A 24,480-nucleotide genomic window follows, 5' to 3' on the forward strand; every position below is an offset into this window, starting at 1 on the left:
TACTATAATTTAAAAAGAATGCAGCGAGTCCAACAGGAGTTGTAGTTCTATGCGAAGCGTTGCAGTGACATTTTCCGCCGACATTGCTCGCCAAGACTACAATCCCAGCATGCCCCACAACAGCGATACCAAGCTCGTTGGCGAAGGACCTCCACGGATGCTCGTTATTGGTTCCGTGATGGTGCCCGCCCTACCAACCTCCCTATAAAAAGGAACCACTTGTATCTTTACTTAGATATGCACCATGCAAAAAGCAGTGTGAACACTTAACAGGAAATTATTCCAAGTTATAGCTTTTTTATTAGAGCCATTGTACGCAAATAAAACTACAATCGATGATATTTATTTTGTAAGCATCGTCATAAAAAAGAGGATATTAGCGGGGGAGAAACAAGAAATGAATCGGATCAGGCAATTGGAAAGGCGCTTCGCATTACCTTCTTTTTTCTTCCAGTCACGTGACCGGCGCTCGAGCACTTTCCGTTTTTTCCTCTTTAAACGAACGTTTCCACCATTTAAATTTTTTTTGCAGCCCATCGCCGCCGACCCCCGCGCCCTTATTCGAATCTGGGCAGAATTTAAACAGGGGGCGGGATATAACCGTCAGCGGGCAGCCCGCGAGGCAAGGAGAGTCGTATAGCCGTCGCAGCGAGGGTAATGGTGGCAATGTCGGGGCGGGTTGCGAAGGATTGAGCTGTGTGTGGTTGGCACGCTCATTCCTTTCCCCCCTACCCCACCCTCCACTCCCCTTCACACTCTCTCTCTCCCCTTCCCCCTCTTTTCCCTCCCTCGGAGAGAAGCAGGTTGCCCTCGCCGCCGCTGGGAAGGAGGGAGAGGGAAGCCGGGGGCTGAGCGGAGGCGAGTTCTCGCGAATGGCGAGAGGCGCGCGCCAAAGGCCCCCCGCGCTCGAGCCAACCGGATCGCGAGAGGGACGCGGAGCCCCGAGTCGGCGCGGCTCGGATGGAGACGCAGCTCACGGTTAGTCGGCTCCAGCGCAGCACCGCCGCCGTGTTGTTATGGCTGTGGGCGAGGAGCCGATCTACCGGAGACTAGGTCGCGGCAGCGGTAGCGCCGCTCACACCTCGCTCTGTTAAATGGACATTGGCAACGCCGCGGAAACTGGGCGTCGGAGAAAAAACGATCGGAAACGCGCTCGGCGGCGGCGGCGGCAGCAGCAACAGGAGCAGCAGCAGCACAGCGGCCTCCCGGGCCGCTCCGACGCCGCCATGAATCCGGTGAACGCCACCAGCCTGTACGTGTCGACCTGCCGCTACATCATGCAGTGCGAGCCGCAGGAACCCGGCTCCTTCCCCGAAATCTACAAACTGCTGCCTTACCTACGCCAGTCCCTCTCCTGCTGTGTCTGCGGTGAGTGCTCAACGATGCAAAAGAAAAACCAGGCCAGAAAATTGAAACGATGAAGGCCTTTTTTTAATTTCTTATTTCAGAAACGGGGAACCGAAACATTCTGTACAATTATATAAGCAGCTACGCACTTTTCTGTTATTTTAAGCCTGTTTTTCTCCCTTCTCTATTTTCAGTGCATGTGAACACTTCAAGGAAAGGGTTGTGCATTGCACCAGAGGCCTGTTGTGTTTGCCATCAGAAGTCCGTCAGAATTTGGTTCTTTAATACCTTGCCGATGCGGATGGTGCAAGTTCAGTTGTAAATGTGTGCGTGTGTTTGTTTTGCTTTTGATCAAGTGCAAGTGGCGTAGTCGCCCCTTCCCCCGCCTTTCGCTTGCGTTTATGTATCCTTTCCAGTGCGGTTAAGATCGATCACCGTTTACAATGCTATGAAGTAAAACTAGAATCAGTATGCTTTGTAAAAATCTGGTCGAGCAATCTTTGCGAGCAACAGTTAGAGCAAAGTTGTTGTTCAATTGGATACTAATGTTTAGGGTAAATAGTTTTTCCTTCCCGAGTTGGGTAAGATTAATTTTGCACTGCAGCAGAGGCCTGTACTACCAGACCAGCCTTGTGTGATTTAATTGTCGAAGTCTCTGGTTTTAGCTATTATTGCAGTGAAGCAATTTAAATGATTTGATTATATTGAGAATAACATGTGGGTTGTATTTATTAATTGCAGTATTGTGCAATGTGCTTTCTGAATTTGCAGCCAAGGCCTGTAGTGTTGTCAAAACTGTGGAGCTTTTCACCCACAGCTTTACCATACGAAATCGTTTTTATTGCAAGGCTTCAGTACGGCGTAAGCAATGACCGTACTGATTGTTTTTCGTTGCAACAGGTCTCTGCTTTTTATAGTATCGATCACAAACACAATTTGTAATTTTCCTACAAGCCTGTAAGTACAAAGATAACATTACTTGAATGTCCTTTTTTCGCCGAACGCCCAATTTATTTTGCACTTTCTTTGTACTTTTCTTTGCAATTTGAGATCTGGAGAAATAAGGTTGTAGGTTTGCGCTTTGCCGTTCTGTGGTTTGAAAACAAAAGTCGCCACGTGTTTGGAGAAGGGAATGGTTTCATCGCAGTGTAACAGTTTCCTTATAGGTCATCGTAGTTCATTTACTCAACTTTTTTTTTAAAAAGTGGTGCTGCATTTTTTGGAGATTAATGAGTGAACGATGAGCATAATATTGCTTTTCTCCCTTTTGCATTGACCAACTATTGTTGCATAAATTGATTTTAAACCCTTGGCCCATTGCGTCGGCGAGAGGAAGTTATTTTTATAACCAGTTTAAAGATATAGAAATTGTAATTCACTACATTCTGTGAGCTAACTTGCAGAAAGTTGCAGATTCCTTTTAGTTGTCTCACAATCCCCGGTCGCTGGTGCATTCTGCCTAAAAGTAAACACGCACACGTGTTTCTCATGAAACTTCGGCCTGCAATGAAGCAAGTTTACCTTGTGAGGAACTCGATTGCAGTAAGCTTCAGTCACTGTCCATTATAATTTTGATATATTCTGAAGAGTATACAGTACTAACTATCGCTGTATAAGGTCTGAATGACATTGCGTGGAATGGTTTTAGATACTTTACGAATGGTTGTTAAACAGCAACCTCTCAAGACGGTGTGTTTACTCATATTTGAATAGATTGAACATAATGTGATCGTCCTTCAACATTTATTTTACACGTACATATGTTATTTTCCGTGAAATCCTTTCGTATTGAGATCTCTCCGTCTTTCACTGTTCTTTTCCCATGATTTTGTTTCCATCAAGGGGTACTGTCTCAGGTCTTGTGCTTAAAACATTTTCACTCCTCTTTACAAGGTGGTTTTGTGGGTATTTTTGCTGTTCATCTGAACCTTTGCAGTCTCACCAAGTGGTAAAAAAAACCTGCACTACTGCCCTTGCTGGAAATCGGCAAAACAAGCTGCATCTATGCAGAAGTTCAAAGTTAATTTCTCAGATTCATGAGTTATTCATGTTTCTCTGTCCACAGATTGCAGCCAAACATGTTGAGTATTTTCAACATTTTCTGCCTTTTATCTCTGATTGTCATTAGCTGTTTCTCTGATTTTTTTTAACTAAAACAATTTGCTGAATGGTTATTCCATACTGATTGGGTCTTATATGGCGACCTCTACTGCATTATTTTTTTAATGTCAAGGCAGGATATCCTTTAAAAATAAATAAAACCCTTATAGCAATGGCTGTTTTGAATTCTTTTTGGCATAGATATCTTGCATTATGGCTTTTGTCTTGTAAATATTTCAGCATATTTTAATGTGATGAAGTCGCTTGTAAGGTTGATTTCTCTGTGGAATATTTGCATTAACATTTCCAATAGTGAAATGTTTTTAATTACTGGATATGGGTATTTATTATAAATACTTCCTAGCATTTAAATTGTTTTCTAGACCTGGAAAACAGAAGGCAAGGTATTTGTTTCACCGGAGAAATTGTTATTGTAATACATAAACCATAGTATAGATAAATGGCAAAGGTGAATGGATGTCCAGGTGTGTGTATGTGTGTTAGAGATAACTTATCAAAATAATGAAAGTCAGATTGGGGAATATAAATGGCATTAAAGAAAATCTTTTTTAATATAAGTAATTGTGCTTGGAGCAAGGGGCCAGTGTATTGGGTGAAGTCTCATTGACTGAACTTGCTCAGGCGTTAAATGTTATTGTGTTTCTGAGTTCAGGTATGTTTCCTGTGTTTCTGTGTAAATAGTTTTGCATACTTCTGGTATATGTTATGATCTTGAATAAAGCCAATATTATCTATTTTAATCATTTACTTTCCCCTTTTAAATTCACTCTACGTGGTAAAGAGTGGCTTTACCGCTAATCGCCTGGCTTGTATATATTACAGTATCTGACATAACACTTCATATAACAACATGTATTGCAATTCTTTGTCCATAACTTCCTGAATTCATGGCATTATCAAGATTGGTTGTTGGTGGAATGCAAGTAGATTTTGAAAAGTTCAGGCTGCTGTGTCCAATTCTCGGGTAAAGTTTGATTGAAAGGTAGTCATCTTTTTAAAGGCGCAGGAGAGAGAGAGCCTTTCCCATTTGAAATATTTAATTTCCCTTCCTATCAAGAGGTAGCGTCCCTAGATTTAAGGATGAATTATGCAGAAATGAGCTAGATTTCTGAATTGAAGAATGAGATGAAGAGATGGTGCTCTAAAAGAAAGAAGTTCATATTGCAAAGCAGAATCCTTTGCATTTTAGCAATTTATTTCGGTGGGGGGGGGATGCTTGTTTTCTTTAACATTAAGTTGGGTTGAGAAACTTCATTTCCTTGGTATGGTATCTTGTTCAGGATGAGAAAGTGTAAAAGTTGGAAATTCCATTTTTAAAATATAATTCTGGGAGAGTATTCCCACCTTTTCTGTTGAAAAAGTAGTTTTGTAAAAGATGGGCAGTTGGTTGTTTCTTGATATGGTTTGTGATTCTGCCTCATTGTTTGGGTGCTGAGCTCTGGGCAGAGTGCCAAGAGTCAGATCATTTAGTATGCATTACAGAAAATAGCAGGGATAATCTGGAAAATGTGTATGCACTGAGACTAAATCAAAAGGGAAAATGTATCCAGATTTACTCTCTGCTGTCATGTCAGTATTTTGTTAAAAAAACAAGCTTATTACATTTTCCAGTATTCTAATTGGATAGATTTTTCAAAGACTTTAGTATTCAGATGAGAGTTAAATAGCCGATGACAAATCGTTCTGATTTGCCCAATAATTTTCATACGCACTTTAGTTGTTGGATATCATAAACAGATTTAGTGTTATCTAAATAAATGAGTTTTTGATACAAGTTTAAGAATTTGATATGTTTTTGATTTTTCTAATCAAAGAAAACTTCAGGTGCATTTGGTATAGAGTCTAGAGCAGAACCTAAGACGTTAAATAAACCTTTGATTTAATAATGACTAGTATTGATTTGGTTACAATTGCCATAATACATTGGTTAAACAGTCCTGTAAGATTTACCAGTGGATTAGATTGAGCTTAATTGAAATTGAAACTTTTACATGACCTGATGCTTACTTTGCATCACTTAAAGTAAATTTTAAGTATAATAAAAAAGTTTAAATACTTGACCAACATACACAGAGAAAGCTGTAAGAACTCAGCAGGTCAAACAGAATTTATGGAGGGGATTGAGTTTATATACTCGTCAGCATCTTTGGAGAAAGAAGCAGACTTTATATTTCAGGTCAATGATGCTTTATCAAAATGCTAATATTAAGAGTAGAGCTTGTGTTCTGGATTTCTTGTTTAAAATCATTCTGTGCATGTACTCTTAATTTATGGGATGAAAACTGGATCTCCATTAAACTTTCTGGAATTGAGGAAATGTAAAATAGCTTGTACTTTGCACATTGTATTGGTCCTTAATTTTTATTTGTTAATTGGGTTCTTTCCGGTTTCTTGCTTTGTGGCTACCTGTAAGCATACAATCTCAAGGTTATATAATTTATACATTCTTTGATAATAAATGTACTTTGAATCTTAAATCTTTAATTTTAAGCAACACACATCAAAGTTGCTGGTGAACGCAGCAGGCCAGGCAGCATCTCTAGGAAGAGGTACAGTCGATGTTTCAGGCCGAGACCCTTCGATGTGTGTTGCTTGAATTTCCAGCATCTGCAGAATTCCTGTTGTTTGTGTCTTTAATTTTAAGTGTGTTTCGAGCTTTTAAGACCAATAACATTCTGATGAGCCATGCTACAATAATGCAAATATATCTTTACTGAGTCTCATTGCTCGTAACTCAACACAAGGTCTTACTGCTTTTCTAATGTGTGATTTTTTTAAAATCTGAGTGGGTCAGAGTAAAGTAAATTTTTGAGTAATACATACATAATGCTGGAGGAATTCAGCAGGTTGGGCACCATCTATGGATGCAAATTTCGTTAGTCCACAGTTGGGTGATTATTCTGTCAAATTTAACTGATAGCTGAAAATTTAAATGTTCAACAATTGTTAGGTGTAGTATATTTTTTAAAGAAAATATATATTGTACTTAACTTGCGCAGAACCTATTTTCTGCACTGTTCGTTTTCAGATTTCTTTCAATAAGGAATCCAGGTAGGTAGGAATACCCAGGGAATTGACATTATTACGTTTTATCTCTGACCTGAGTGGAAGGGCAGATCATAGATGAAAGCACTTCGAGTGTAAGTTACAAGTTCTTGTTTAATAAAGAATTGTACTTCAGACTCAATGGCGATCTTTTCACTGTGTAATAGTGGAATATTATCAGGTGTGAGTAAAGTTGTTTATAGTGCGCATTTAACTTTATTGCAAGGTACGTTCTGATAGTTTTTGGAAGGTGTTCATTGATGAGTGGATAGTGATATTAGATGAGGTTAAAAGATGAGCATTATGTGGCTTTACATCATTAAGGAAATGGTCTAGACCAGAGGTCCACGGAACCCTTGGTTAATGATAGAGGTCCATGGCATAAAAAAAAAACTCTGGAAAGATTTCCTTGAAAATATATTTCATACCCTGTAGGATTTTATTGTAGACTACTGCAGTGTAAAATGCTATTTTGCCATGCATTTTCCTTTTTAATATGTATTAAAAGAAGTATCCTGTTATTTAAAATGCCTTGGCTTTTCATCAGATGAAGAAGAAATAAATGACTTATCCTTATCTGATATGTTTAATAGAACTACTCATTTTAGAAGGCAAATGTCAAGCAGTTTTGTTCTTTTATTGAACAAGAAAAGAACTTGTAAATGTCTTTTTAGATGGTGATCTGCTATGTCCAGCAGCAAGAACCCATTACAGTAGTTTCACTGTGTTAGCTTCTAAATTTATCCTTTAAAATTGCAATAACTTTTTTAACATGATATGAGCCCTTGTACTATGATCAGACATTGATTAATTCATCTGTGGTGTGTTTACTCAAGCAACTGATACGAAAGTCCCAGAGTGTTTTGGCTTGCCCTCACCAGGCCAACAAGCAATAGCTCGTTTCTGTCCCTTGAGGAAAATTGCTTTTAAAAGAATTTTTCTTTCAAATTTAGTATTTTCATCTTTTTGTATAATACTGCAGTCACTGGGTTTTGGACTTAATTTTTCACATCAAGCATGTTTAACAATTTGTGTAACTTTTTTTGCGAATTTGAAGTTTGAGTGTAAATAGAAACAATTGCAAATAAAATACCAGTCCCAACCAAGTTGGAATAGTAATGTTAATGGATGCAATACTAATCAACCAATTCATATTTCTTCTTACTGAGATTTGTTTTTGAGTACAGTTAAAGAAATCTGCAAGGTCAGATCATATTCATGGTTAGCTGGTAACTCATTAAAGAACCATCTGAGGCTTCAGGGATTTCCAGATTTCATTACATGCACAGAACTATAAAACGTGCTAGAGGTCAAAGGCAAATGACCTTTGGACCAAGTACAGGGTCATTCCATAACTCACTGAGCTGCAGGGCTGGATATATCTTGTATCTGGTCCCACCCTCAGTGATGTGCCAGCTATAGTTGGTATATCTAGTATGATCCCATTCATTAATCTCGTTCACTAAAATGCGTACTAACTTTTCAAGTGTTCTGAACTTATTTTTGATTTGTAAATTTTTTTAAAAATTGGTTGTTTCTAAGTGTCTCAATTGGAAGCAGTGAGAAGGTATTCTAATAGCTTGTACTTACAAAAGATTATCAAGACAGTCTGCTGGCATTATCTTGGGTTCCACTGCATGTGGCCGTGTTGCCACTTGGAAAGCACTCCACTTTGTGGGAAGGCCTCACCAACAATGCTGGCAGTGTACTGAGAAGTATACAGCCACACAAGGCAAGTATAACTACTGCGCTCATGAGTAGCAACCGCAAGTTGCTATCCAGGCCCCACGCGAACCTGCCGAATCACAAACTGTTGGGAGAGTGTCTTTTAAAGTTGATACTGAAAAATGCACGAGACAGTCCTTTTAAAGTGAACAAAGGAAAATGTTTACTTTAAGGTGTTTTATTTGTCAAAGAATTGTTAATATATTCAAATAACCCATCTGTTTTCTTTTTCTTTGCTGTTCTTCCACATTTTAAATAGGCTAGTCTGTTCTCACGTGATTGATGAAAGATGAAATGTGGATTAACTGTTTGATACTTTGATATTGGTTTGATCATGAACTTGTACTAATTTCCTCTCTTAGAACGCTGTTCCAAAAGTAAAAACCTATATAGCAGTTGTGCTATTGAGACCAAAGTGGCAACAAGCTTCCAGTTCAATTTTTTTCTTCTTGTCATATCAAACAACAATAAGATCTTGATTCACAGTCAGTGAAGGCAGAATATGGCTGAAAAATTAAGGAGCAAGATGCAGGATAGGACAGGCATTGCAAAAATGGAGAAATCCAGTTTTACAATGTAATGGTAGCTGTACAATCATTCTTAAGAAATCTCTATTTTACAGATAATTACCTGAGCAACATTTTCTTCAGTCTGTTCCACTGGAGTCATACATACTAACAAATGGTATTCTAGGGTCTTTAAATTTTTGTTTACACTAGTCTCTAATTTAGAAAATAACACAAATGCTTGAATAACAGAATATTATTTTTCTTACAACCACAAACTTTAATACTTTAATGCATTTCAGTTGAAGTTACAAGGTATCTTTTCTCCTTGTTCCTTGATGGAAAGTAGATCTATGAAATGGAAGAGAAGGACATTGTTTCTCAAAGTCTACATACATGAACAATTTTTTAAAAAGTAAAATTGAAAGGATTTCCCAGAAAATAGATGAGAAATAATATAGGAGATTATTATACTTTTTACAGAAACTTCTTTAAAATTGTACTTAACATTTATGAACATTACTTATGTAATAATAATATTTTCTTTTGCAGGAAACCTACTGAAAGATCCAATTGCTCCTACAAACTCCACTTGCCAGCATTATGTCTGCAAAATGTGTAAAGGCAAAAAAATGATGATGAAGCCTTCTTGTAGTTGGTGCAAAGATTATGAACAGTTTGAGGAAAATAAACAGTTGAGCATTCTGGTGCGTTGCTACAAAAAACTATGTGAATATGTAGCGGAATCCCCAATTTCACAGCACCTCACTACAGTTATGGATGGTGCTCCTGACATCTTAAACCTGCTGCAGGAGGGCCTCTCATTGGATGAAGAGAGGCAAGGGACCGCTGCTTCAGCAAATGCTTTAAACTTATCAAATTCCCCAACCCCGTCAACCTCGGAATGCACCAGTGACCTGGAGATGGCATCAACACCACAAATCATTGAAAATATTCAAGATCGTGAGCAGGTTTCCAGTAATACTGAATTAACATGCTCTAGTTTCAATGGATTGCCTGGTTGCAATGGACTTTCTGTTGGCGAATTTACTGTAAATATTTCTTCTGAAAGTTCAGAAAGGCTCAATACATCCTGTACAGGAGAGGATTTCAAAAATAGGGACATTTCTGACAATTTGCAGGCAGTCAACGAAGTAGTTTCTTGTAGTAATGTTGATGTAGTGGGTGTTGACATTTGCAGTTATGGTGAGGACATAAAGCCATTGTTACTTACTGGTGGACATGTATTTCAAGACTTAGAAAATGTTGCAAATGATCTAGATGCTTGTAGCAATTATTCACAATCGATATCTGAGGCTATTACACCCAATGGACCTCACTTAGATGCCAAACCTATCTCCTTGCCTTCTAAAAGCAGTATTTTTGTTTCTAGCAATGCACCCCCTCATGGTATTCCCTGTGTAGCAGCAACGCCCAAAATTGTACGGATGAATCGGAAGCGATCCCGGTCAGAGAGTGACAGTGAAAAAATTCAGCCCCTACCTATTTCCAGAATTATACATGGTCCGGCATTAGGGGCAGCTGCTCCTATTCCTGCCAAACGAGAGACCAAAATGTCCACCGAAACTGTAGTCACGGTGCCAAATGGGGGCACGTTAAAAGTGGGCAAATCCTTGCTTGCAACTAGTAAAAATGTTAAAAAACATTCAGAACATGGAACAAAGAAATCACACTCAAAAGTAAAGCAGGGAGCAACCAAATCTAAAACCAAGGAGAAGGTTCATAGCAGTGCTATAATGCCTGGTAGCCCATCAAAAATAGCATACAAAAAGCCCCCCGAGAAGAAGGGGTGCAAGTGTGGACGTGCTACACAAAACCCAAGTGTTCTTACTTGTCGTGGGCAACGTTGCCCTTGTTACTCAAATCGCAAGGCCTGTTTGGACTGCATTTGTCGTGGATGCCAGAACTCATATATGGCCAATGGTGAGAAAAAATTGGAGGCTTTTGCCGTGCCAGAGAAGGCCTTGGAACAGACCAGGCTTACAGTGGGCATCAGTCTAACCAGCATCAGCAATGCGGTGCGGAATGCAAGCACGAGCGCAAGTGTCATCAATGTGACAACTGGGTCGCCAATACCTACTTTCCTAGCTGCCAGTCCACATGACGACAAAAGCCTGGATGAAACTATTGACTATCGATATGACTGTTAGATTGGAATCGATCTGGTAAACCTTAGGCATGTCCCTGTTAATGGGGATGACTACAACTTTAAGGCAGCTATAGTTCTATATTTGGGGAAAAAGAAACTTAGTTGAACTTGCCGTAGTGCTTTGGGTATAGATCACTTGAAGTAAATGTAAATCATCAGGTTTGCCTCTAGAAAAGGGGAATATGCAAGTGGTTTATACTGAATGATCTTTGGCAAGAGAAATTTGACCTCATTGTTGCTGCTTATGCATTGTGCATAATCGCAAAAGGTTAAGGTGTAATTTAAAAAAAGAAAATGGTGAACTACAGTACGAACAGTTTAACAAAAACATGTAGAATATAATGTCACTTTTTATATGCAGATTATTTTTGTGTTCTCTAAATCAAAAAAAAACATTGGTTTTGTTTTATTTTGGTAATGTCATTAGATGACCCAAGAATATATTTAAAACAAAATGCCTCATTATTTTCTAGTGTCTGCATTAGCATGGATCAGTTGCACAAAGCAAAACACTCCCATTACACCTGTGTAGTTAGTTTCAAGTAGAAATGGGGATGATACTTTAGGCACACATGATATATGCTTTCTTCCCTCAGGTTTGCTTGCTGTATTATTAGAACCATGCAGTGCTAAATGTGTAATTTTTGTCATGAATGGTGGTTGCTGGAAGACCCCTACCCACTGTACACATGCACTTAAATGCTTACAATTGGAGAGAGCATTGGATCCATGTTGACAACAGTATGTACAGATGAAGGTTATTGAGTTAGTTAAGTTGTGCACAAATGCTTGCTAATCTAGCCAGAGGTGTTTTGTGCAAGTGTTTGTCTAAGGTATGTGAAGGACTCATTTTACAAACTTAGAGGTGTATAATAATTTGATAATGTGCTGGATTTGTGCTGCAATTTGCCACCATCTCCATTTGATGATACAGGATGCAAAGTGGTGAAAATTTAACATTTAACCCAAATGTGCATATTTCAGCAGTGCCTCTGCATTACTTGTCTGCCATTGGGTAGTATAGCACTTACTGAATAATCCTGTATTTACAAAGTGCACCTGTACCCTATAGTGACAGATAGTACTGCAGGTAATAGTTGATTATCAGCATGCCTGACCAAAATAAACAAACATAAAACATTTTAACCACACTGGCAAATTCAGGTTTTACATTGATATAAATCCAATTGAGTAACCAAACAGATGGCACCTGTGACTTTATCTGCAATTTGTTGCATACTTCACATAAAGTTAAAATAAATATGTACAATAACATTCACTCAGGCAGTTCAAAAACGAGGGCTAGTGCATGTGTTCATCTCCCTCTGGTGTTCCTTTCATTAAAAGCAAAACAATATTTTACCATTTATTAATATCTCATAACTCTATTACATGTGTCAATGTGGCTGAACTGCTTGTACCACTGTCCACCATTGTAATGATGTATATGAAATTACTCCTCAGCCTCACTTATGGTTTGGCACATAGCATGCACAACAATGGTTACTCACATAGTGTAAATGTGCAGGAAAATTTTCACATACAGAAAGAGTTTGAATGGCACCTTTTTGTTTTTATAGTGTAGCTGGTGTCATTTCCTGTGAATGTGGTCAAGTAGCGTTTTGAAGCCATAGGAATAATGTGATGTTTTGTGTCCAGTCTGTATTTTTATTTTGTTTTTTTTTCTTTTTTGTTTTGCAAGAAGAATTGAAACTATTTTTGATAATGAGAGTAAATGGTGGAAAATGCTTCTTCAGTTTTCTTGTCTTTTTTTTGGCACCTAAGGCACCTACATTTTTTAATTTTTTTGACATCCGTGGTAAATTAATGTCATAGCGAAGCTATGTTTTTGTATTTGTGTAATGTGATTTCTGTATGCTGACCAAAAATTCCATTAATCGAGTAGGTGGTTGATCCTAACTCTCGCATGAACTTTACGCTTGCTGTTCGAGCATTGAAAACAGATTCTGGTATGTAGCCACAAGAAGTCCGTGGAATCATTTCATGACATTTTTGCAAAGCTGTGAAGCTGTATTAACACTGTTGTTTTCCTGTTATCCGTGGTAAAAGTTGGTCCAGATTCCATTGAGGAACCTAGAAAAAATATCCTTAATTTCTTTTCTAAATGATGGTATATTCATGCCGTTTTCCGGAACATGTATGAGAAAGTAATGAATAAATGCATTAGTTTTATACTACTCTGGTTTAGCTATATTCAGGTGCAATACTTTATTGGAAAAAAGGTGCAAATTATTTGTATTAGAGTATACCTAATCAATTTAATTTTCGTATGGGCTTTGACAAGACTGTTCAAATCTGAACAAAATTGAACAACAAATTTGTACTTTGAATCGATGGGAAACAAATTGTAGTTGATAAAGAACTAGCATAACAGGATAGAAATTCTTTAAAAGTCAATTACCACTATCAACTTTACTGTTTCTGAAAATTACTTGTTTTTGTAAATTATCCAAATTTGTGAGCAGCAGGGAATAACACTTAAGAATTCTTAACAATTTGATAAATATGCTTAATTGAGGGCTCAGTTGAGTCACATCAGTTTATTTGGCTTGTGATATCAAATAGATCCTTAATGAACCCTATATACCTTTTTGTGTGGTCTTGATAGTAAGGCTCATCTCAAAATATAAAATATTAAGGGCACACAAGATCATTAGTCTGGTGCATCAGTGCATGGGGAGAGTAGATTAACTCTCTCAATTTCCACATGGGTTACAAGTTACTTCTCTTTAGAGGATAATTATTGTTCCATTAATCTTTAGTAGTTTTTCTTGATTACCTGCATCTTAGTAGCATGTTGCACTTCTTTTCTGATGCTAATTTTGGTATATACACACAAGTGGGTCTTCTCCAAAATTCAATTTGATAATGGCAGGCATTGTAACTGAATCTAGTATGTGTAGTCTTTCAGTGTTCTAGAAAGGATGGATGAAAGTATTTTTCATTCTTCAGTACCCTAGGGAAAAAGCTTAGGTGTGTCTTCACAGCTACTATCTCAGCTGAGCTAGTTTTTGCATACCCTAAGTTTAGTGGCCTTTTTGTTTTTTGAACTGTTGGAAGAGCTTAAAACCCCTAAAGTTTGCTTGAGGTATTTTTTTTAAAAGAATACTTGGGTGTGTAGATCAAAAGCAAATAACTCTGATGTTTAGAACAACAGTCACCTGTCCCAACATGGCCAAAGGTAAGTTGCTGGTAAGTTGAATTTTCTGCAATTTTAAAGATAACTTGTATTCTGTACTGTTTTAGTTAAATAAATACAACTTTATTGAAGTGCCAGCAATTTGGTTACATTTACCTTGACTTTTAGATGCTAGGAAAAGAAAGAATAGGAAGTAAAGAAAAAATGCAAATGGGATGGAGTACCATCAACCAGATAAAGCTTCTATCCTCCACAACCAGCTTTGCCTTCTGCATTTTTAACCGTGTGCTCATTTATAAAATTTATAATTTTTAAAAAGGGGAGAAATTTTTCATTTATATTCTGTAACAAGACTTCACTATTCTGAGTTATGTTGAATAATATATACCAAGTCAGATGCAACAATTCCCACTTAATAATGTACTTTTATTTTGAAAGCTGCAGTTTACTTTTGCAATTGCTTATATTAAGTTACATCTTAAAATCCTACATTTAATGAACTGGTACTTTTTAAAATGAACCATATGCTATAAATTATTGTAGATTTCAGAAGGTAAGTTAAGTTTGTTAAATGTACTTAACTGTAGTGGTCTGGAAGCTCTAAGTTCATTTTACTAGTGTTTCTCTACAGGAGATTCTGCTTTTGGATTGTCAATGGATAATCTACATTTCTATCATGTGCTGGTAGATGAAGTTCCCTCCACCATTTACAGAAAAGATAATTGGCAACTTCATTTACAAAAACAATTGCAGTAACTGACCAGCTAATTGCTTGGGTCACCCTAAGGAAATGCAAGTTCCTTCTGTTGTGCTATATACTCTTCTGGCAGCATCTGCCTATCAGTCTTCTGTATTTAGTTTCTCTCTCCTTTGTAGTTTATCTGCATGAATAAGTCTATTAATAGCTGTGTGTGCTTGATTGCTCACCTTAATAGACAAAATGCAATAACATCTATTGAAGATTTTGTTGTTAAGATTAATCAATTTCCTTTCATAAACATGGATATTCTGAACAGATTTACTGCTTATTAAGTAGCTATAAAATAGGAAATAGGAGACTATTTGCACATAACAAGTTTCCATAAATAGTAATCTGATAACCAGCTATCCATGGTTTTAATGATGTTCATTCAGGGTGCATATTGTTCAGGGTTTTATAACTATTGGGAAATTTTGCATCTGTGAATTTAAGGGGCAGCAGTATAGTGGCATATTTGAAAAGCAGGACTTTGAACAATACTCATGTCTCCAGGTAAGACATGCCCATAACTTTTATACATGATTGTGAATGCTATCAGTGAATTATTCCTGTGGCAAACAATATTCTTAAATCAATGGTTATGGTCAGGTGTCAGATCTCTCTGGGAGAACATTTTGGAGATGGTGATCATAATTTTATCTCCTTTACAATAGCATTGGAGAGAGATAGGACAGACAAGTTAGAAAAGTGGTTAATTGGAGTAATGGGAATTATGAGGCTATGACGCAGGAACTTGGAAGCTTAAATTGGGAACAGATGTTCTCAGGGAAAGGTAGGGAAGAAATGTGGCAAATGTTCAAGGGATATTTGTGTGGAGTTCTGCATAGGTACATTCCAATGATACGGAAGTTATGGTAGGATACAGGAACTGTGGTGTACAAAGTCTGCAGTAAATCAGTCAAGAAGAAAAGAAAAGCTTACAAAAGGTTTAGAGAGCTAGGTAATGTTAGAGATCTAGAAGATTATAAGGCTAACAGGAAGGAGCTTAAGAAGGAAATTGGAAGAGCCAGAAGGGGCCATGAGAAGGCCTTGGTGGGCAGGATTAAGGAAAACCCCAAGGCATTCTACAAGTATATGAAGAGTAAGAGGATAAGACATGAAAGAATAGGACCTATCAAGTGTGACAGTGGGAAAGTGTGTATGGAACCGGAGGAAATAGAGGTACTTAATGAATACTTCAGTATTCACTACGGAAAAGGATCTTGGTGATTGTAGTGATGACTTGCAGCGGACTGAAAAGCTTGAGCATGTAGAGAGGATGAGCTGGAGCTTTTGGAAAGCATCAAGTTGGATAAGTCGCCAGGACCGGATGAGATTACCCCAGGCTACCATGGGAGGGGAGGGAGGAGACTGCTGAGCCTCTGACAATGATCTTTGCATCATCAATGGGGACGGGAGAGGTTCCGGGGAATTGGAGGGTTGTGAATGTTGTTCCCTTGTTCAAGAAAGGGAGTAGAGATAGCCCAGGAAATTATAGACCAGTGAATCTTACTTCAGTGGTTGGTAAGTTGATGGAGAAGATACTGAGAGGCAGGATTTATGAACATTTGGAGAGGTATAATATGATTAAGAATAGTCAGCATGGCTTTGTCAAGGGCAGGTCGTGCCTTATGAGCCTGATTGAATTTTTTGAGAATGTGTGTGATGAAGGAAGAGCAGTAGATGTAGTGTATGTGGATTTCAGCAAGGCATTTGAAAAGGTACCCCATGCAAGGCTTATTGAGAAAGTAAGGAGGCATGGCATCCAAGGGGGCATTGCTTTATGGATCCAGAACTGGCTTGCCCACAGAAGGCAAAGAGTGGTTGTAGATGGGTCATAATCTGCATGGAGGTTGGTGACCAGTGGTGTGCCTCAGGGATTTGTTCTGGGACCCCTACTGTTCGTGATTTTTATAAATGACCTGGATGAGGAAGTGGAGGGATGGGTTAGTAAGTTTGCTGATGACGCAAAGGTTGGGGGTGTTGTGGATAGTGTGGAGGGCTGTCAGAGGTTAGAGTGGGACATTGATAGGATGCCAAACTGGGCTGAGAAGTGGCAGATGGAGTTCAACCCAGTTAAGTTTGAAGTGGTTCATTTTGGTAGGTCAAATTTGAGGGCAGAATACAGTATTAATGTTGACAGTGTGGAGGATCAGAGGGATCTTGGAGTCTGAGTCCATAGGATGCTGAAAGCAGCTGTGCAGGTTGACTCTGTGGTTAGAAAGGCATACGGTGTATTGGCCATCATCAATCGTGGAATTGAATTTAGGAGCCAAGAGGTAATGTTGCAGCTATATAGGACTGTGGTCAGACCCCACTTGGTGTATTGTGCTCAGTTCTGGTTGCCTCACTACAGGAAGGATGTGGAAGCCATAGAAGAGGTGTGGAGGAGATTTACAAGGATGTTGGCTGGATTGGGGAGCACGCTTTATGAAAACTGGTTGAGTGAACTCGGCCTTTTCTCCTTGGAGCAACGGAGGATGAGAGGTGACCTGATAAAGGTGTATAAGATGATGAGAGGCATTGACCATGTGGATAGTTAGAGGCTTTTTTGCCAGGGCTGAAATGGCTGCCGCAAGAGAGCACAGGTTTCAGTTGCTTAGGAGTAGGTACAGAGGAGATAGGTCAGTTTTTTACGCAGAGAGTGGTGAGTGCATGGAATGGGCTGCCTGGTAACGGTGGTGGAGGTGGATACGATAGGGTCTTTTAAGAGACTTTTTGATAGGTTCATGGAGATTAGAAAAATAGAGGTCTATAGGTAACCCTAGTAATTTTTAGGTAGGGACGTGTTGGGTACAACTTAGTGGGCCGAAGGGCCTGTATTGTGCTGTAGGTTTTCTATGTTCTATGAAGACTACTGGATGAATCAAGTTTCTCTCACACGGGCAAGGATGATAAATCCAGTGACGTGGAGCAGTCATATAAGATTAGTTGTTACATGTTGACAGAAATTGGTGCAATGGATGTTGAATCTAATTTAGGGTTAGGGTTCTAGGCTTTTCAGCAATGTTGCACAAAATTTAATAGCTTGGAGGAAATGAAATGAGAACTAGCATTTCTTACATCAATATGAATAGCTTCAGACTTGTCAAAGCTTGACATCCAGAATGAAACATTTATAAATCTTTATTATAAAGTATATTCTCTCCATCAGTGTTTCACTACAATGGCAATGTGTCTTTTATACATGACTGATATTTATTACAGCCATCTAGAGTGGAGGAAATTGGATAATTCAAAGCAGATAATGTAGTAACCTTTTATGCGAACATCATTTTTTGGGCTGGTTGGTGATGTGGTGTCCGCACTGGACTTTGCAGCACGTGGTCCTGAGCTTGAATCTGGCCGAGTCCCAAACTCACAAGAAGAAAGACCTCGCAATCTACTTCTGTCTCTTGTCATGAAAACCCTATGGACAAGTACACTGTCCATAGGGTCGTCGTGAGTTGTCAATGTCTCGCTGGCACACAACAACAATTTATTACAATCTTTCATTCATGTTTTCCTGAAGAATGGTTTGGGAGAAATTGCTGTGGTTTCAGCTTTTACTTCGTCAAACAGCTTTTGAGTAAGTCAACATCGCTGTGCAATACGCTTGCCGTACCTGCAACTCATTGGCTTTTGCATTACTGCGAATAAATGCATGCAAAGGTGAAATTGACCTTGCTATCCTTAGCTATGTTTCATCTTGAGTTTAGCTGTAAACAGGACCTGTTATCTGACTTGGCTGTTTTTTGTTCCAATGACAATAGTTTGGTGGGAGATCTTGCCTGGATGAGGAGTGCCACTAAGGAATGTCTAACCCAGTTTTTGCAATCAGACTTTGGTCAGAAATTGAACATCAATACATAGCGATGTTGAAGTGAGGCTGTGGGCAGCGTGTGAGGTAGGACAGATACGTGGTGCTTGAAAGGAGAGTGCCGGTATTGATTGGATAGAATAAAATGCTAGCAAGAGTGGAAGATTGTCCATCATGAAGGGAAAATTAAATATATTCTAAGATGCAGAGAATTGGTTATATTGGTGCAAAAGGTTAGTATGCAAATACAGGAAGTAATTTTGAATACTAATTTGTAGGAGAATTGAACACAAAAGTATGAAATTATGCTTCAGTTATAAGTAGCAAGCAGTCTACAGGACCAATAAAGTGTATTCATCTCCCTTGGAAGTTTTCATGTTTTATTGTTTTACAACATTGAATCACAATGGATTTAATTTTGCTTTTTTTGACACTGACATGAAAGTTTCTGTTGGTCGATGTGAAAACATCTCTACCAAGTGATCTAACTTAATTCATTATTAAACACAAAATAATTGGTTACATAATTACCCGCCCCTTTCAAGTCAGTCTTTAGTAGATGCACCTTTGGCAACAATTGCAGCTTTGAGTCTGTGTGGACAGGTCTCTATCTGGACACTGCAATTTTTTCCCATTCTTATTTACAAAACTGCTCAAGCTCTGTTAGATTGCACAGGTATCATGAGAGAACAGACCTTTTCAATTCCAGCTACAAATTGAAGTCTTGACTCTGACTTGGCCACTCCAGGACGTTAACTTTGTGGTTTTAAAGCCATTCCTGTGTGGCTTTGGCTTTATGCTTGGGGTCATTGTCTTGCTGTAAAACAAATCTTCCAAATCGCAGTTCTCTTGCAGACCACATCAAGTTTTCCTCCAAGATTTCCTTGTATTTTGCTGCATTCATTTACCCTCTGCTGCATTCATTTTACCCTCTACCTTAGTATGCCCAGTCTCCTTGTTAAAAGAAGGTTAATGCATCTGAAGTAGCTCAGAGAAGATTTATTAGACTAATGCATGGATAGATGGGTTAACACTGAGACTGAGAGGGGATAGAATGCAAATTGAAGGCCCTGATCAGCCATAATTTTGTTTAATGGTAAGAGTACCACATGTTTGGAATCCTGTTCCTAACGTTAATATTCGATAACAAGAGTTGGCAGGACAGAAACATACCAGATTTAATTTAGTTGGGTGATGTGGAAAAAATGTAAGGTTGGACTGATATTGTTGATTAAAGAAAGGTTGTATATGGAAATTTCTCCAAATTACAGATGACTGCAAAAGTAATTGGAATGAAAGCACTCAAAGAAAGTAACGATCTTATTGGTTATTTGTTTTTATATCAATGTTAAAATTTTATTATCCGAGTACGTATATGTCACCATATACTATCCTGCATTTCATTTTCTCGTGAGCATTTACAGCAGAACAAATACAATAAATTAATGAAAAGCGGCACAGAGACAACCAATGTGCAAAAGAAAACAAACTGCAAATATGGGGGGCGGGGTGGTGCGGGAGTAATTAATAATATTGAGAACACATGTTGTAGTGTCCTTGAAAGGGATTCCATAGGTTGTGGAATCAGTTCAGTGTTGAGGTGAGTGAGAGCCTGATGGTTGAAGGCTAATAACTGTTCCTGAACCTGGTGGCTTATGACCTAAGGCTCCTGTACCTCATTTCCTGAAGGGAGTAGTGAGAAGAGAGACTGAATATCAATTGTGAAATGTTGTTAAAATTAGTCTGCTGTTTCTAAAAATGTCTGTGTTTTGTGGATTTTTTGTATTGCCTTCCTCTGAAATTGCATAATGTCCATTTTATGTCACTTCAGAATTCTGTGCATTTATTTTTGTTCACTCCGATGCAAATGAAGTACTACTTCATTACACGTTGCAATCTGCTAAGTAGGGTCTGTGTTCTATTTTGGTTTTGAGCAGTTTTATTAAGCTGTTTGTAAGCTTTTGATCGTTTTTCAGATGGTATGTATAGTAACTAAGGGTGACAAACATCTTGTGCAGCTGTTGGTTGTTAGGAAGTAATAGTGCTGTGGACTGTTTGAAATTGTAGTCCTTTAAATGATTTTTCCCAGGAACTTTAATAGAGTAAATTAGTTAAATCATTAGTTGATGCAATTTACTAAGCTAACAATTTTCTCTATAAAATTCTGATAAATTAATGTTCATAATAATACATCTTAATGATTTGTTGACAGAGAATATATATGGTCAACCTAGGAAAGTGAACTGAAATATCTGTGGTAACTGACTAGGAGTTGTAACTTCCCTAGTATATTGCATTTCTCAAAATGCCCCTTCAGACTTGCATGATGTTTTTTAAAAAATTCCATTCTTTAGGATAGCTGGTTAATTTGCGGTCACTACGCTTACAAATGTGTAAGTGCTTTCAGTTGTTTCTTCAGAGCATGAAACATGAAGTTTTGTCCTCTCATTACATGCGTTTGCAGAGATTTGTCATATTGAGTGGCTTTTGATACCACAAAATGCCCTCTGATCAGACCAACTGTTGAACTGAAGCTGTTGCATGTCATCCTTACTGAATTACTAGTCGCCCTGAATGGCCTAGAGTTTTATTGTTTTGTCACAGAATGGAGGTTGATGTCAAGGCTCTATATCCCTTCAAAACCAGTCACACATAAGCCTAACAGTGCAAAAGCAATGTATTTCTCCCTATAAATAGGCATGTTTTATAGTCCCTATTACAGAAACTTGTTTTTTCTAGATATTGAGGATTAGTTGAAGATTTGTCCCACAAGGAGAAGTACATCTTTTCCAATATTTTTTATTGATTTCTGTATAGAAGAGTACAGAGTTCAAGAGAATACATATTATAAAACAAAAGAAAATATAATACCAGATACAGTATATTGAATCACATTAATGAACTCCTTACTCTATATTCATATGGATTAGATTAATTTGTATATTAGAATATAAACAATTTTATTAAAAAAAGATCTACACCCACTACCAAAGTTGAAGCTGTTTGAGGGGAGAAAAGGGGGAAAACATAAAAAATATATACTATCAACCAACTTCTGTACTTTAAGAAGTCAAAGATTATGAAAATAATTAAAAATGGCCCCCACACATTTTGAAAATCTTGGTTAGATTCAGAAATTGGACAACGAATCTTTTCTAAATTTAGGCATGCCGTAACATCCCGTAACCACTGAACATGATTAGGCGGAACAGCATCCTTCTATTTAAACAAAAGTGTCCTTCTAGCCAAAAGAAAGATAAAAGCCAGAATGTGCAGATCAGATGTCTTCAAAATGATATCTTTCCTTCCAACAATACCAAATAGGGCAGTCAAAGGATTAGGCTTAAAATTTAAAATTTTAAGAGTACAGAAAAAGTTTGGAATACTTCCAATATTTTCCAAGAATTGGGCACATCCAAAACATATGAATAAGTGAAGCTTATTGCATTGTCAAGCTTCCCCGCTTGATACATTGTTCGAACATTTCATGTCCCTATCTGTAAGATATTTCCCCTAATTTTCAGTCTATCATTAGCCAGTGCCAAACGTCCTTTCGGATTTGGTGTGCCGCCTTCATTCCCAACAGGCCTACAATTCCCAAGGTTGTTATCTTCTTCCTTGTGGCTATGTACAGCAGAACTGCTCGCAAGGGGCCCAGGTTCGTCTGCACAAAGCATGTCTCTTCTAAGTGCTTAGCATACAATTCCTAAGAGGGAGATGCGTGGTGAGGCTTTAATCTCTTGCACGGAAGATGGCCGTTGGCTCACAAGGAGCTCATCCACCCTTTGTCAGGTCTTGGCTTTTAGTCCTGCTGGGTGTCCTCACACCCTCCTCACCAAACTGAGTACGGTGGGGGAGCCGGTTTAGTCGCCGACCACTCGACCATGAACAAGTTGTACTGGATTACATGGTTACCAGTAGCAGGGATGTGATGGCTGTTCGCCCTCTGGGCTCCGATGGCGTCGGTGTTTTCGGTCGTGCGCCAGGTGCTCGCCTCCCACTGAAGCTCTCCGGTCCGCTGCTGCCCAGTGCTCCAGGTGAGCGCCGCCTGGGTCCACTCTCGGCGCGCTCGCACCAGCCGGTGGTGGGAGTTCACTGGAAGCTGAGATCCAAAAAGGGGTTCACCAGGGCTGCATTATCTCCCCTTTATTATTTAATATTTACTCAGAGGTAATCTTCGGGGTGTTGAACGATGAAGCTGGTGTCCAAATTGGTGGAGTGACGGTGAACAACTTGAGGTATGCAGATGATTTAGTGTTAGCCGAGACTGAGGACGAGTTACTCAGAATAGTAGATAAGATAAATGCTGAAGGAGAATGATTCGGAATGAAAATAAATGCTGCAAAGACAAAGATGATGATCGTATCACGGAAGAAATAAGTCCCCAAAATCAGTATCAAAATTAACAGCGTAGGCATAGAGAAAGTGAAGAAGTTTGTGTACTTGGGACAGATGGTCACAGAGGATGGGAAATATGATACAGGAATTAGGCGAAGAATTGAGATTGCAAGATCAACGTTTTGGAGCCTGAGTGACATGCTGTGTGGCAAGAGGTTGGACTTCGGGTTGTGTTGTAGAATTTGGAAATGCTACGTTTGGAGCAATCTGTTGTACAGAGTCGAATCATGGACCTTATGCAAGGAAGCACAATGACAACTGGAGGCATTTGAAATGTGGTCTTTAAGGAGAATGCAGAAAATTAGATGGGTGAGGAAGGTCAGTAATATGGAAGTGTTGAAGAGAGCGAGGAGAGAAAAGGAGTTGCTGAAGAATGTGCAGAAAAGGAAGCTGGAATATGCCCGGCACTTGTTAAGAGGTGGTGGACTGCAGAAATTGTTATTGGAAGGGATGATAGAAGGAAAGGGGAAGGAAGCGAACCACTTGGTACGATAATGTGAGGCAATGAACTGGGGTGAGTTATGCTGAGGCCAGAAAAAGAGCTCAAGGTGGAGGTGCATAGCCGCCAACCCTGGATTCGGGACGGCACTGACTGACTGACATAACCAGCAGGTCTGGCTGGGCTTAAGTTGTAACTTGCTTCCAGATGTGTGGTGCCACTACAGGTTCCCTTCACTGTAATGATATTGAAACTGGGTTGTAGTTGTATTGTTTATATTGTATCATAGTTTAACATTGTATATGCAGTAATTACATGCATTTGGTTTGCACTTACTCGTGTATGTCTGCAGGTGATGTACACTGTACAAAAATGACATCTACATAGACTCTACCTTTTCCATCCAAGCTACTTAATTGCTTCAGTCCTCTGTGATTCTGAATTTGACTTTAATAATATTAATGTTAAGACGGACAATCCCATGGGAAGATCGCTTGGAAGAGGCCTTTGAAAGGAAACTCTCCAAGTACACAGGACTGGTCAGCAGCTGTCAGCAGGCTGGATGGAGAGCAAGGTGTCTCCCAGTGGAGGCTGGTTGTAGGGGATTCGCAGCCCGTTCTTCAGCCAGAGCCTTCAGCAATTTGGGCATCGAGGGAGAGAGGAAGAGGAGAGCCATCCGCAGTACCACCAATGCGGCAGAGAGGGCCTCAAGATGGCTGTGGCTCAAAAGAGGGGAGCCATGGAGTCATAAGCAGCTAGCCATCTGGACACAAGCTGGGGTCTGATCAGCCCCGGCTGGGTCACCTGGAGGAGGTTGTATGATGTTGAAAGACCCGAAACACCCGATGATTCCAGGAACATCATTGAAAATGCGTCCAGAGGCATCAGTAGATGTATGTACACAGACTTATCACCTGACTTTTGTCCATTTTCATCAGAGAAGCCTGAACTATATTCCACATTCATGTTTCAGAGCTGCAGCTATGCACCTAATGTTGCAGCTGTACAAATTTCCACTGACAGTATGAAGG

General features: G+C 39.0%; 2 protein-coding genes across 4 annotated transcripts in view; one reads left to right on the plus strand and one right to left on the minus strand.

Annotated features, from left to right (window-relative positions):
* Positions 1-1,631, minus strand: part of pccb (propionyl-CoA carboxylase subunit beta) — a 94,408-nt gene extending 92,777 nt beyond the window's left edge. Inside the window, exon 1 of one of the 2 annotated variants that reach the window (XM_072255634.1) lies at positions 1,338-1,631. The gene's annotated coding sequence lies outside the window, so the exon portion shown is untranslated. Of the gene's footprint in view, positions 1-437; positions 718-1,337 lie in introns of those variants that run through there. The other variant, XM_072255633.1, reaches the window with a different exon arrangement.
* Positions 313-13,122, plus strand: LOC140196425 (E3 ubiquitin-protein ligase MSL2-like). Of its 2 annotated transcripts, XM_072255630.1 has the most exons (3): positions 1,280-1,368; positions 1,542-1,673; positions 9,297-13,122. In XM_072255630.1, exon 3 carries the CDS (start codon positions 9,359-9,361, stop codon positions 10,913-10,915), a length of 1,557 nt encoding a protein of 518 aa, XP_072111731.1. In that variant the 5' UTR covers positions 1,280-1,368; positions 1,542-1,673; positions 9,297-9,358; the 3' UTR covers positions 10,916-13,122. The 2 variants fall into 2 exon arrangements, with proteins under 2 accessions (XP_072111730.1, XP_072111731.1); XM_072255629.1 differs by lacking the exon at positions 1,542-1,673 and having other exon boundaries at positions 313-1,368.
* The last annotated feature ends 11,358 nt before the right edge of the window (positions 13,123-24,480 follow it).

This window comes from Mobula birostris, chromosome 4, assembly GCF_030028105.1.
Source record: "Mobula birostris isolate sMobBir1 chromosome 4, sMobBir1.hap1, whole genome shotgun sequence".
NCBI lineage: Eukaryota > Metazoa > Chordata > Chondrichthyes > Myliobatiformes > Myliobatidae > Mobula > Mobula birostris.